The sequence below is a fragment of the Eumetopias jubatus genome, unplaced genomic scaffold (assembly GCF_037043125.1).
Source record: "Eumetopias jubatus isolate StellerSeaLion01/CBP00866 unplaced genomic scaffold, mEumJub1_p1.0 scaffold_3, whole genome shotgun sequence".
NCBI lineage: Eukaryota > Metazoa > Chordata > Mammalia > Carnivora > Otariidae > Eumetopias > Eumetopias jubatus.
In genome coordinates, this window is record NW_028274809.1 from 93,823,332 (window position 1) to 93,836,803 (window position 13,472).

The following is a 13,472-nucleotide window of genomic DNA, read 5'->3' on the forward strand; positions in this document are numbered from 1 at the left end:
TATTACTAAGGTCCATGACAGGTTGAAACACTAAGAGTTTCTTTAGTGAATTGCTTGTGGTTTAAATGCAAAATCAGGTCACTGCTTAGTAAGTATCAGCTGTGAGAGAACTTTTGTAAAATTCATATGCTTCTTCATCTTACAGACACAAGTTACAGGGAGTACATTGAATGGTAGGAAGGAACAACTTCAGGCTGAGGAAGGTGATAAGGAAAAATGGGATTTCCTGCAGTTTGCTGAAGCTTGGAATCCAAATGAAAGCTATGAAGAGCTCAAGAATGAAATTTTGTTCACTCACGTAAGATTATATGACAAATTCTTTTTTTAATTTTTTAACATCCTAAAACTATAACTTTATCATATATTTTTTAAATAGCCAATTTTAATTGTTTGTGCTGTTAAAAGGAGCTTCCACACAAAGCTGGAAAACCTCTTAGAGCCACCAGATGACATTGCAAGGAGGCTGCACCAGTGGCTTGTATCTTCCAACAGTTAATGCCAGTGTTCACTGTTCTCCTTAGAAAAGCAAGCTCAATAGAATCCAGCCTTCAGAAGAAAATGTAGATGGCTGTATGTACGATCCAGAGGACAGGGGAAAATGTATTAAATTTACCACAAAGTGTAACACAGACAGGTCACAGACTCTCTAAAGATATTGGCATTACAATGTCCAAAGTATATAAGAATTTATACAATTTAATTAGTAAAATACAAACAAGCCAACAGAAAAATAGGCCAAGAATGTGAACATTAGAGGATACCTGAATAGCCAAGAAGCATGAAAGGAAGCTCTTCCTCACCAAAATAAGGCAAACTGTAAAGGCACATTTTTCCCTTGACAATTATTAAGTAATCTGTGGTGTGGTACTTTGAGATTCTGTGCCTGTCCTGTGTCCAAAACTTTTCATCCAATGGACTTAACATTCACTCTGATCTTTGTCTGAATCAGTTCTAAAATAGTGGTTTTTCTAATTCTATCTTTGCTTCTATATTTATTAGCTGGCATTTTTCTGTAAAGATGAACTTTATTTTTCCTTATTTAAAAAAAATATCACTAGAACTTGGGGATTCTGTTACTAAATTAGTGTATTATAATTCTTCACTTTTTTTTCTTAAGATCTGGCTTATGGAGGCACCTTTTCTTCTTTTCTTTCTTTCTTTTTTTAAAGCAAGTCCCTACATTGCTGAGTGCTTTTTAGCTTTCTGACAAACAATTTGAGATTGACCTTGTGTTTTCTTTGCCCCAGACCTGGAACCAGACATTTCTTTAAGGAGTCCTGATTCCTTTAACTGGAGAATGATACTTAGAAATCAGGATTTTTTTTTTTTTTTTATTGCTCTGGATATCATTACTTCTGAGCTATTTTCAGTGTATAGAGTGATTTATACACATATACATTTTTGCATGGATAAGTTAATATGTATATATGTGTATATGTGTGCATTTTTAGTTCGTAAGCTCACTCTAATACTGCAGTTCAAATCCAGCACCACCAGGTTCTTTTTCACCTTCTCCTTATATCTATGCAAAAATAAGTACTTATGTTTCCCATATCCAACAGTAAGAACTCTGGTTCCTGACATCATCATCGTATTTGCTCAGTGGCTCTGTCCTTCCATACATGCAAAATACTTGTAAAATAACTACACTAATACCATATTTTAGACCTACTAGGTTGGCAACAATGAAAATACTTGACATACCAAAAATGTCAGGAGCATTTCATATACCAAACTCTCATATACTGCTGGGTAGGAGTATAAATTGTTGTAACTCCTTTGAAGAGCAGTTAGGCAATATCTGGTAAAGTGAGAAATGCCTTCCAACCAAACCGTTCCATTTCTAGGAATATATTCTTACCCATGGGTATAAGGATACATGTACAAGGATGTTTATTGAATCAGTTTCTGGAATGCCAGAGATTGTAAACAACCAAAATACTCATCAGTAGGAGATGGACTACTTAAATTGTCTTAAGAAGGGCACCTGGGTGGCTCAGTTGGTTAAGCGTCTGCCTTCAGCTCAGGTCATGATCCTGGGGTCCTGGGATCCAGCCCTGCGTCGGGCTCCCTGCTCAGTGGGGAGCCTGCTTCTCCCTCTGCCCTCTGCTTATGCTCGTGCTCTCTCTCAAATAAATAAATAAAATCTTAAAAAATAAAAAAATTTTAAAAATAGTCATAAGATACCATTTAGAAGTTAACATGAATAAATTAGATTTATATGTTTTAACATGATCAGATTTTGAAAGCATAATGTTATTTTTAAAATGCATAGCACATACACACAAATAATATTAGGTATTTTATGAATATATATGTATATTTAATCAAATATATAAACATAGATTGGAAGAACACATATTAAACTTGTAATATTGATTTTATCTGGAAGAAGGAGAATCAGTCTGGGGAAGAGTAAAAAATGTAATGGCAACTTCAGCAGAACTATTTTATTTTAAAAAAGAATAGGAAGTAAACCTTACAGTATTAGTATTTGTAAATTTTGAATGGTGGGTATGTCTCTGTATAATAACAAATACTCTCAGGGGCCATATATAACTGAATAAGAAATTATACAATAGAAAAGCTTATAGTCATTCAGACTGTCTGGGGTTTTTTTCCCCTAACCCTTTTGGTGCAATATGGTGTGAGAGGGGGAGTTTCTATTTTTTTTTTAATTTGAGTGTAGTTGACACAGTGTTAGAGGTGTACAAAATACAGCTTTAGGTGTGCAAAACAGTGATTTGAAAACTTTATGCATTATGCTATGTTCTCCACAAGTGTAGCTACTATCTGTCCCCATGCATTTCTATTATAGTATCATTGACTATATTCTTTATGCTGTGCCTTTTATTCTTGTGACTTATTCATTCCATATAGGGGGGTTTAATTTTAATTTTTGAAAGAATTGATCATATATTATAGGAATAAAATTAAAGTCTGCAAAGTTTAGTTCCATAGGAAGAAACAATGTTTTTTATGTGAAATCTTACTAAATTTTTTAGGTATCTTTTTTAGAGCTAGTACTTTTTTTTTAGGATACTAGAATGCCATTCTGTCAAATATTGCTAAAAAAAAAAAAAGAAATAGAGAGATTACTTCTAAGACTTTTTTCTTTTGTTTAACAAACTACTTTCCTGGGGCATCTAGGTGGCTCAGTTGGTTAAGCGTCTGCCTTCAGCTCAGGTCATGATCCCAGGATCCTGGGATCGAGCCCCACATCGGGCTCCCTGCTCAACGGGAAGCCTGCTTCTCTCTCTCCCACTCCCCCGGCTTGTGTTCCTTCTCTCGTGCTCTCTCTCTCTCTCTAATACATAAATAAAATCTTAAAAAAATAAAATAAAAAACTACTTTCCTTTTGGTGGTGTTTATAATTTTGGTCTATAAAAAAATCAATAGGTATTTAAGATCCTAGGTATTTTAAAAATACATAACTAAAATTATGATTTGTAGCTGTTTGTTCTCTAAAACTTTCTAATTATTGAATTATGTTTAAGGGTTCATTTTTAGGAAAGTATTAAGAATTTGAAATGCGGGGCGCCTGGGTGGCTCAGTCATTAAGCATCTGCCTTCGGCTCAGGTCATGATCCCAGAGTCCTGGGATAGAGCCCCACATCGGGCTCCCTGCTCCACGGGAAGCCTGCTTCTCCCTCTCCCACTCCCCCTGCTTGTGTTCCCTCTCTCGCTGTGTCTTTCTCTGTCAAATAAATAAATAAAATATTTTTTAAAAAAAAGAATTTGAAATGCATCTCCCCATGAGTATGCATGTTTATTGTTTTTAAGTGTATCTGAAGAAGAACATGTATCTGTGTACAAAGTTTCTTTAAAATCACCCAATCACCTTTACCAAATCTTTCTTTTATGAATCAGGTGTTTTTCTTTCACAGTTCAGTATTACCTTGCACAGCTATTTCAATGCATGTCCATTTTTTTAATAGCAAATATTTATTTTATTTTTTACTGAGGTAAAATTGGTAAATAACATTGTTTCAGGTGTAAAACATAATAGTTCTATTTTTGTATACACTACAAAGTGATTTCCACAGTAAGTCTAGGTAACTCACAGTTAACCCCCTTTACCCATTTCAGCCAAGTCCCAACTCCCTTCCCCTCTAATAACTACCACTATGTTCTCTGTATCTATGAGCTTGGTTTGGTTTAGTTTGATTTGGTTTTTTAGACTCCACTCATAAGTGAAATCATATGGTATTTGTCTTTCTCTGCCCAGTTTTTTCACTTAGCATAATACCTTCAAGGTCCATTCATGTTGCAAATGGCAACAATTCCTTTTTTATAGCTGGGGAGTGTCAGTGAATAGATATATACAATACATTTTCTTTATACATTCATTCATCATTGCTTCCTTATCTTGGCTATTGTAAATAATGTTGCAATGAGTATAGGGGTGCAATATATCTTCTTGAATTAGTGTTTTTGTTTCTTTGGATAAATGCCCAGAAGTGGAATAGTTGAATCATATGATAGTTCTATTTTAATTTTTTTTAGTACTCTCCATACTGTTTTCCATAGTAGCTCCACCAGTTTACATTCCCACCAACAGTATACATTGTTCCCTTTTTTCCACATCCTCACCAACACTTTTTGTTTCTTATCTTTTTAATAATAGCCATTCTAACTGGTGTGAGGTGATATCTCATTGTGATTTTGATTTGTATTTCCCTGATAATTAGTGATATTGAACATCTTGTTATGTGCCTCTTGGCCATCTATATCTCTTTTTTATTTTTCTTCATCTGTATGTCTTCTTTGGGAAAAGTATCTCTAAATTTTCTGCCCATTTTTTAATTAATATATTGTTTTTCTGCTATTGATTGTTTAAGTTCTGTGTATATTTCTGATATTAACCCCTTATCAGATATATGATTTACAGATATATTCTCCTATTTAGTAGGTTGCCTTTTTATTTTGTTGATGGTTTCCTTCACTGTGCAAAAGCTTTTCAGTTTGATATAGCCCCACTTATTTATTTTTGCTTTTGTTGCTTCTGCTTTGGAGTCAGACCCAAAAATTCAGCTCCATGACCGATGTCAAGGAGCTTACTGCTTATGTTTTCTTATAGTTTTATGGTTTCAGGTCTTACATTCAACTCTTTAATCGATTTTGAGTTAATTTTTGTGCATGGTGTAAGATAGTAGTCTAGTTTCATTCTTTCATATGTGGTTGTGCAGTTTTCCTAACACCATTTATTGAAGATAACTGTTCTCTCCTCATAGTATGGACTTAGCTTTTTTGTCGTAAATTAGTTGACCATAGATGTGTGGGTTTTTATCTGTGCTCTCTATTCCACTGATCTATGTGTCTGTTTTTATGCCAATACCATACTGTCTTGATTACTATAGCTTTATACTATAGTTTGAAATTAGGGTGCCTGCTACCTCCACCTTTGTTCTTCTATCTCAAGATTGCTTTAGTTATGTGAGGTCTTTTGTGGTCCCATGCAAATTTTAGGATTATTTGTTCTGGTTCCATGAAAAATGCCAGTGGGATTTGATATGGATGCATTAGACCTCTAGATTGCTTTTGATATTATTAATCTTTCAACCCATGAGCACAGAATACCTTCCAATTTATTTGTATCTTCTTCAATTTCTTTCATTAGTGTCTTATTAGTTTTCAGTATACAGGCCTTCCTGACCATGGATAAGTTTATTCATAGGTATTTTATTCTATTTGATGCAATTGTAAATGGAATTTTTTTTCTTATTTCTTTCTGATAGTTCATTAGTAATGGACAGAAATGCAATGTTTATGTATATTAATTTTGTATTCTCCTTTACTGAATTCATTTATTAGTTCTAACCATTTTTTGATGGAGTCTAGGGCTTTATGTGTATAGTATCATGTCATCTACAAATTGTGACAATTTTATTTCTTCCTTTGTGATTTAGATGACTTTTCTTGTCTGATGGCTGCAGCTGGGAATTATAATACTATGTTGAATAAAAGTGGCGAGAGTAGGCATTCTTGTCTTGTTCCTACTCTGAAGAGGAAGAACTTTTTCAACTTTTCCCCACTGAGTATGATGTTAACTGTGGGTTTTTCATATATGGCCTTTATTAAATTGAGGTAATTTCCCTTTTTGAGAGATTTTATCATAAATGAATATTAGATTTTGTCCAATGCTTTTTTCTACATTTATTGAGATTATTTTTATCATTTGGTTTGTTAATGTAGCATAGTTATTAATTTGTGGGTGTTGAACCATTCCTGCATCCCTGGAATAAATCCTACTTGATCATGATGTATCATCCTTTTAATGTATTATTGAATTCTCTTTGCTAATATCTTAATGAGGATTTTTGCATCTATGATCTTTAGGGATATTGGCCTGTAATTTTCTTTTTCTGTGGTGTACTTGTCTGGTTTTAGTATCAGGGTAATGCTGGCCTCATAAAATGAATTTGGGAGCATTTCCTTCTCTTTAGTTTTTGGAAGAGTTTGACAAGTATGTTATTAAATCTCCTTAAATGTTTGGTAGAATTCACCAGTGAAGCCATCTCTTCCTGGACTTTAGTTTGTTGGGAATTTTATAATTTCTGATTCAATCAATTCATTATTAGTCGTATGTCTACTCAGATTTTCTATTTCTTCATGGTTCAATCTTAGAAGATTGTATGTTTCTAGGAATTTATCCACTTCTTTTAGGTTGTACAAGTTGTTGGCCTATAATTATTCATAATAGTCTCTTTTGATCATTTGTATTTCTCTGGTAACAGTTATGACTTCTCCTCTCATTTCCAATTTTGTGTGAGCCCTCTCTTTTTCTTGAGTCTAGCTAGAGGTTTGTCAATTTTGTATACTTTTTCAAGAAAACAACTTTTTGGGGGGTGCCTGGGTGGTTCAGTCATTAAGCGTCTGCCTTTGGCTCAGATCATGGGCCCAGGGCCCAGGGTCCTGGGATCGAGCCCTGCATTGGGAGTGGAGTATTCCAATAGGAAGGCTTCCCCTCTCTGTGATTTTCATTTATGCTCCATCTGAGGGGTATCACTTTCTTTAGCAATAGCTGTGGGATTGGGCCCTTCTCTTAACCTCTACAGAGCCCTTTTCTCTTTTGGCCCTTCATGGATAAACAGTAACATCATAATCCAGCCATTTGAGTCCCTAGATCACTGGATGACTTCTGAGGTCCCTTTCATCTATTTTATGTACACCATAAAGTATCCAAAGAGAAACTTGGTACATTAGTGATTCATAGGTGAGCAAAAGAAGGAACTCTAATTTAGTATGGATAACAAGTCCAACTCCTGCCTAGGGCAGGTCTTTCTGCTTGGTTTCTCTTCAAGTCTCAGGAGGCCAGAGCTGCTTCCATTTTGTTATTTCAAACAGTAGTTCTCTTTCCATTTTGGAACAGGTCTCCAGATCCCAAATTCAGTCTCTGATTTTGAGATCTGTGTTTTACCTTACCAGTTATTTTCATTTTGTGGGCTCATAATTCAATGTCTCACAGTTTTACTTTCTCCTCATTAGACTCTAACTGGTTGCCTACCTTTCTTACCCTGCCTTAGTACTTGCATCTTTGACCTGGCTCACACCACTGTCTTTTCTCTAGCATACCCATCCTCAAGTCCCCTGGTCTGCTGTCCTCAAAGCCTCAAACATCCTTAACCCAAAGCAGATTTGTATTTTAAACACTCATACTTGCATTAATAATATGTAGGATGGTTGCTGGTTTACTGCAAAAAATATTGTGTATAGTTAGGAAGGAAGTTTCTTTAGCACAATTATGAAATTTAAAAATATGTCCTCAAAATTCAAAAACAAACCTTGCATTTTTTATTAAATACCAACATTGTATGAAATGTTTGTTTTATTGTGGGCTAAGGAGGGCAATAAGAAATTATCTCATGCAAATTAAAAATAACCTTGTTTTCCACATAGTGTCTAGTTGAAAAAATGGTAACAGCAAAATAAAGTTGACCATAGGAGCTGTGGCATTCATAAAGTCTAAATTTTTCTTACCCAAAATCTCTTGTTTTTGAATATGTGAATATACTGGTTTCTTGACACAAACACATCTTAAATTAGAATATTTATTTATATATATTTTAGAATTCAAACCACTCTGTAAACATTGTATGATTAGTCTGCATAATAGCCTAATAATAAGAACAAGAGGGTAACCTCATTGTCATGGACAGAAACATATAAATATCTCTGTCATGGCTTACATCCCATAGTGCTGTTATTAGGCATTTGTCTTTATTTGTCTTTATTACTTCAATTCACTCAGTAATAATTCACTCAGCAGTAATAATTAACATGTATTGAGTGCCTATTCCATGCAGCCACTGTGCTAAGCCCTTAAAACACATAATTTTATTTAACCTTCATAGCTACACCAAGAGGCAGATACTATTACCAGGACCCATGAAAGCTCAGAAAGGTTAAATGATCTACCTAAGGTCATGCAGCCAATAAGTGGCAGAGCTGGGATTGAACTCAGGCCTTTCTTTTCCACAGTCTGCCTTCATGACCTTGCCAGACTATACCAGATGCATTAGAGTTAGCACACTGAGGGCCCTCAGTTATCTGTGGAATGAATAGAACATTGAAACACTTCAATTTGATTTAGTCAGAGTGATGCGATGTGTATTAGTTATGTGATGTGTATTATGTATAGAGCATTTAAAGATCATCCATTACATAAACATATATTAAGGTTATATTAAAACCACAATTAGATTCCACTTCACACCTACTAGGATGTCTAAAATTAAAAAAGACAACATGTATTGGCAAAGATATAGCAAAATTGGAACACTCATACATTGCTATAGGCATATAAAATGATACAGCCATTTGAAAAACAGTCTGGTGGTTCCTTACAATGTTAAACATAGAATTACCATATGATCCAGCAGATTCACTTTCAAGGGAATTCAAAATATATGTCCACATAAAAACTTGTGCATTAACGTCACAGTCCAAACATCCATCAGTTGATGAATATCCGGATAAACCAAATGTGGTATAGTCACACATCAGAATATTATTTAGCCATAAAAAGGAATGAAGTTCTGACACATGCTACAACATAGAGGAATCCTGAAAACCTTATGCTAAGTTAAATAAGCCAGACATAAAAGGCCACATATTGTCTGGTTCCATTTATATGAATTGGCTAAAATAGGCAAATCCATTGGGAAATGAGGTAGATTAGTGGCTATAAGAGGTTTGGAGGAGGGAGAGATGGGGAGTGACTGCTTAACTGGTATGGGGTTTCTTTTTGAAGGTGATGAAAATGTTTTACAATTAAACAGTGGTGATGGTTGCATAATTCTGAATACACTAAAAATCACTGAATTAGACACTTTAAAAGAGTGAATTTTATGGTATATAAATAGATTGTATCTCAATAAAGCAATTAATTTTAAAAGACTATATGCTAGGTGCAAAGATAAAACAGCTAACATTCCTTTGCAACTTACTCTTTAATTGGAAGAGACGACTGTAATTAAATCATTTTAATGAGATACAATGCATGTCAAAATAGAGATATGTAAACCAGGCTCTGGTTTACAGGACAGAACAAATAAACAACGTGGGCTTGGGGGAAAGTTGCCCTTTGGAAACACCCGAGCTGGATTATGAAGGATGAGTTCAAAGGGAGTGGGTGCTAGTTCAGCCAGCCCTCTGGAACGCCAAAAGCATGCCTCAAAGCACAGTGATAAGAGCAGTTATCACTTGTTCTGGGAATGGGAATTCCATGTGCATGTATGAGCATAGGGCACACAAGACACAGTTCAAATGGGAAGAACCCCAAAACTTTGGCCCCGATCAGATGGAGAGGAGGCCACACGTGTAATGCCAAGAAGTTGGATTTATCGTGAAAATAATGTAGTGTCAGTCATCAGAGGCTTTTAAGCGGATGAATGACATGATCAGATTTCTGTTTTCAAAAGATGATCCTAGTAGCAATGTGGGAAATGAATGGGAAGAAGGGACAGAGGTTCTTGGAGGCAGTGGTATTTGGGGAGGGGATTATGTCTGCCATCCCTCCCATCTCATTTTAACCTATGGTAAAGAGATATTCTGTCTCTACTCTGTCTCAGGGTTTTCTCCCCCTATCCCTGAGAGATGATTTTTCAGAGCCTGAGAACTTGGCTGGGCCACACTTGAGGACTAATAAGTTACTGAGCTCCCCCAGAGGCATATCTGTCTTGCACTTGTGTCTCCCTGGCAGGCCCTACTGTCTAGATTCGGGCTGAGGAGTAGGAAGTCCCATTATGACCTTGGGTTTTAGCTGGTTTCTGTAATACACCTTTTACCAAAATTTTACTTGTAATATTAGACACGTACAGGTCTCTTAATAAAGTGAGTTCGTTTTTATTCTTAGGGCTATGACAATATAGAAGGCTGCTTTGTCAGGCATTCCCAGATGGAATTTATTGCCACCCTGAGCTCTAACAGTAGTAGTGGTAATAGGAACAGAAAAATTCCAGACATTGCAGAGGTAGGATCAACATAGTGGGGCCTGGGAGGAATTCTGTCTAATAGCGGCCTGTGCAGGAGGAGGAGAGGGGAGATGCCATAACCAGAGGCATGTGAGTAGGTGATATTCCAGTCACATTCTTCCAAGTCACATTCTAGTGACCTGTGTGTTATACAGAGTTTTGCTGTACATTCTAATTATCCTTATTGGAAGAGATGGCCCTTCCCAAAGACATTTGCTTGCACTGCTTTTGATGTCATCTTTAAAGATAAATTAAAACATTTTCCTTTTTTCCACCTTTTTTTTTTAAACCAGTGTTGTTTTATATTGTTTGCTTTGTTTTCTTTATGCCCACAGAGGAAAATATATTGTGCCTAAGAGAGGATCACTGTCAAAATTTTATTTAACTACATGAGAATGGACCGTTTTACAAAATCTGAAAAAGTCCCCTTTTAGGAGAACTGAAATTCATTTTTTTACTTAGATGATTAAAACGGTATTTTTGTCTTTCTGTATCCTCTGGCTTGTTTACAAATGTTAGTGAAGGCTCTTTAGTTCCACTTCTGGGCATCATTCGTCTGCCGTTCAGGATCAGTCACCCATTTGTATCAGAGCGGTTTTGTTAATTCTTTTAAGAACTGGAGACGGATGACATGAGACAGTAATGATTCCTACCAGAGCTGCCCTTTGATCAAAGTCTATGAGACCCGACATGGGTGCTTTTGGTGGTGGTATGAGCTGCGCGGGAATAGCACCAGGCTTTGAAGTGCTTTCTTGTTTTTTATGAGTTTTACAAGATTTCCTTTTCCTCTCCTTCAGTTCTCATAACTGACTGACTTTTAATCCTGTCATCATGGCCAAGAAATTCATCTCTAAAGAGCAGGAGTTTACCATGGTGCAAAACAGAGCAACTATATTAGGTCCCTGAACCTTTCAGATAAAAACACACATTTTGCTACCTTGAGCATTTTGTAGTTTTTATTCCCAGCAATTCTCACTGAAAGCAGGATTTTTTCTTTTGTTTTTCAAAAGCAATATTGAACAAAAGTCAGGAACACAATAACTGAGTGTCAGCTATATAACCAAAGAGAGGAGTATCTTCTATTTTCCACATCTTATGACATGGGCATGTTGACTTAACTATATTTTTCCCAAAGCCTTGTGATAAAAATTACTATAAGCTTAGATCATTCCTCCTACTTACAAACACCTACATTTAAGTTCTTTACTTATCACGTATTAAAGGGGTCACTTAATATAGTTCTTTCTTTACAAGGACAGTCATGATGAGTTAGGATATTTGTCAATAATTTGCTAGTAAATCTCTTCTAAATGCAAGAATGTAGTCACAAAAGATAAAAAAAAAAAACCTTTTTAGCTTAATTGTGCTATTTAAGTAACAAAGCTTTCCTAGGCCATAAAAAATATTTTGTCTTCCTGTGTTCCTGTTTATCTTTACCACTGAGAAATGCTGATAACATTAATAAGGCTGGTAATTTTCCTAATACAGACCTGCCAGAACAGGGTGGGTAGTGAGTATTTAACTATCAATGTGGCTATTATAACTTGAGGATTCTGGTCTATTCTGGTAAGACCAATAAAGCTTGCTCCTGTAGGGAGTCTTATTAATATACCGAATATTTTTAGAAAACATGTTTATTTAGGAAGCATTTTGTTTACGGTTATTTCCTACTGCCTTTTTCTCGGATACTTTAATCAGTGTCCACATTCACTTTATAAAAGATTAATTTTAAAAAGGACAAAAGAGAAGTAATTAGAAGCATCTCACAGATATAGAAGTTTTGCATTCATGTTTAGTATCTGTGTCTACAAATCTTGTTAAAGATCACTACCTTCTTTCATTAATCAGACATATCCCAGGAACCTGCTGTAGTCTTCATGAGGAGCTGATGGGCATGTGTCCCTGTCTCCAAACATCAAAGATAGTGTGTTTTGTTTTGAGTTGACCGGCCTGACATTACAGCTGTGAGTCCTGTCAGCACAGAATTGTCTGCTCTCTCAGCCCTCACGGTTCCTGTACTCTCCTCCGCTCACCTCATCAGTAGCTTCCTTCTCTCTGGCCATGTGGGCACTCGCATGTCGTTTGCTCTCTCCTGAAAAGCTGTTCAGAGTCCAGTTACCGTGACAGATGAGCCAAGTGAGCGTGTTTCATGCCTGCACACAAGTATTCTGTTTTGATATTACTCCGTTTTTTTAAATTATTATTTGAGAACAGCTAGAGGGATTCTCATTAAGTATGTAGGGGAATTTATTTCTTTGTATCTCCTTAAAAAGAGTTCATTCACCACCCATATGTACACTCACATAGGAACTTTCACTCTGTCTTTACTTATAGACAGTGAAGGCAAGAAACGGAGCTCCTCCAACCACAGGCGCGTATTCAGATATTTTATTCTAGTCCAGTGGCTCTTAACCTTTGTTGGTCCTGAATCCCTCTGAGACCATGGAGAGGGTAAAGCTCTCCAAAAATGTACATAGAATACAGACATTTTATAGCCCATTTCAGGGGTTTCTCAGGCTCACAGGCGGGCCATCCTAGGTCTTGTGAAAGGCCCACGGGTCCCACGCTAAGAACGCCTATTCAGTAAACCTGCAGCCTTTATCTGTTCCCAGCCAACATGTATGATTATCGTTAGGATGTGTCATAGAGATTTTTCCACATGTGTTTCTATCACTCCCTAGCTGCCAAGTAGCAAAGAAACCTCATCAACCACCCTCTTGCCTGATTGTTCAGAGGCTACACTCAGAAAACATAACTATTAATGTATATCAGGCTTGTAATTGATTACCCCAGAGGAAGCCTTCATTTCTGTTGGGCCTTACAGCTTCTGGCAGCCCCATGGCCACGTTGCTAAGTTCACTACCTATAGCCACATTCACCATTGTCCAGTGTAGCCATCATAACATTAACTAAAGTCATTGCTACTAATTAATCTTGCCCTCTCTTTTTTCTAAAATTATACTCTAAGAGGATCCTTTGGTTCCCAAAATTATGTAA

The 13,472-nt window shown here is 36.1% G+C and overlaps 1 protein-coding gene across 3 annotated transcripts in view; it reads left to right on the forward strand.

Annotated features, from left to right (window-relative positions):
- ZRANB3 (zinc finger RANBP2-type containing 3) overlaps positions 1–13,472 on the forward strand; it is a 295,703-nt gene that overhangs the window by 250,794 nt on the left and 31,437 nt on the right. For all 3 annotated transcript variants that reach the window (XM_088021735.1, XM_028101349.2, XM_028101348.2), the window contains one exon: positions 146–298. In XM_088021735.1, the coding sequence (XP_087877861.1) occupies positions 146–298 (153 nt within the window). The remainder of the gene's footprint in view (positions 1–145; positions 299–13,472) is intronic.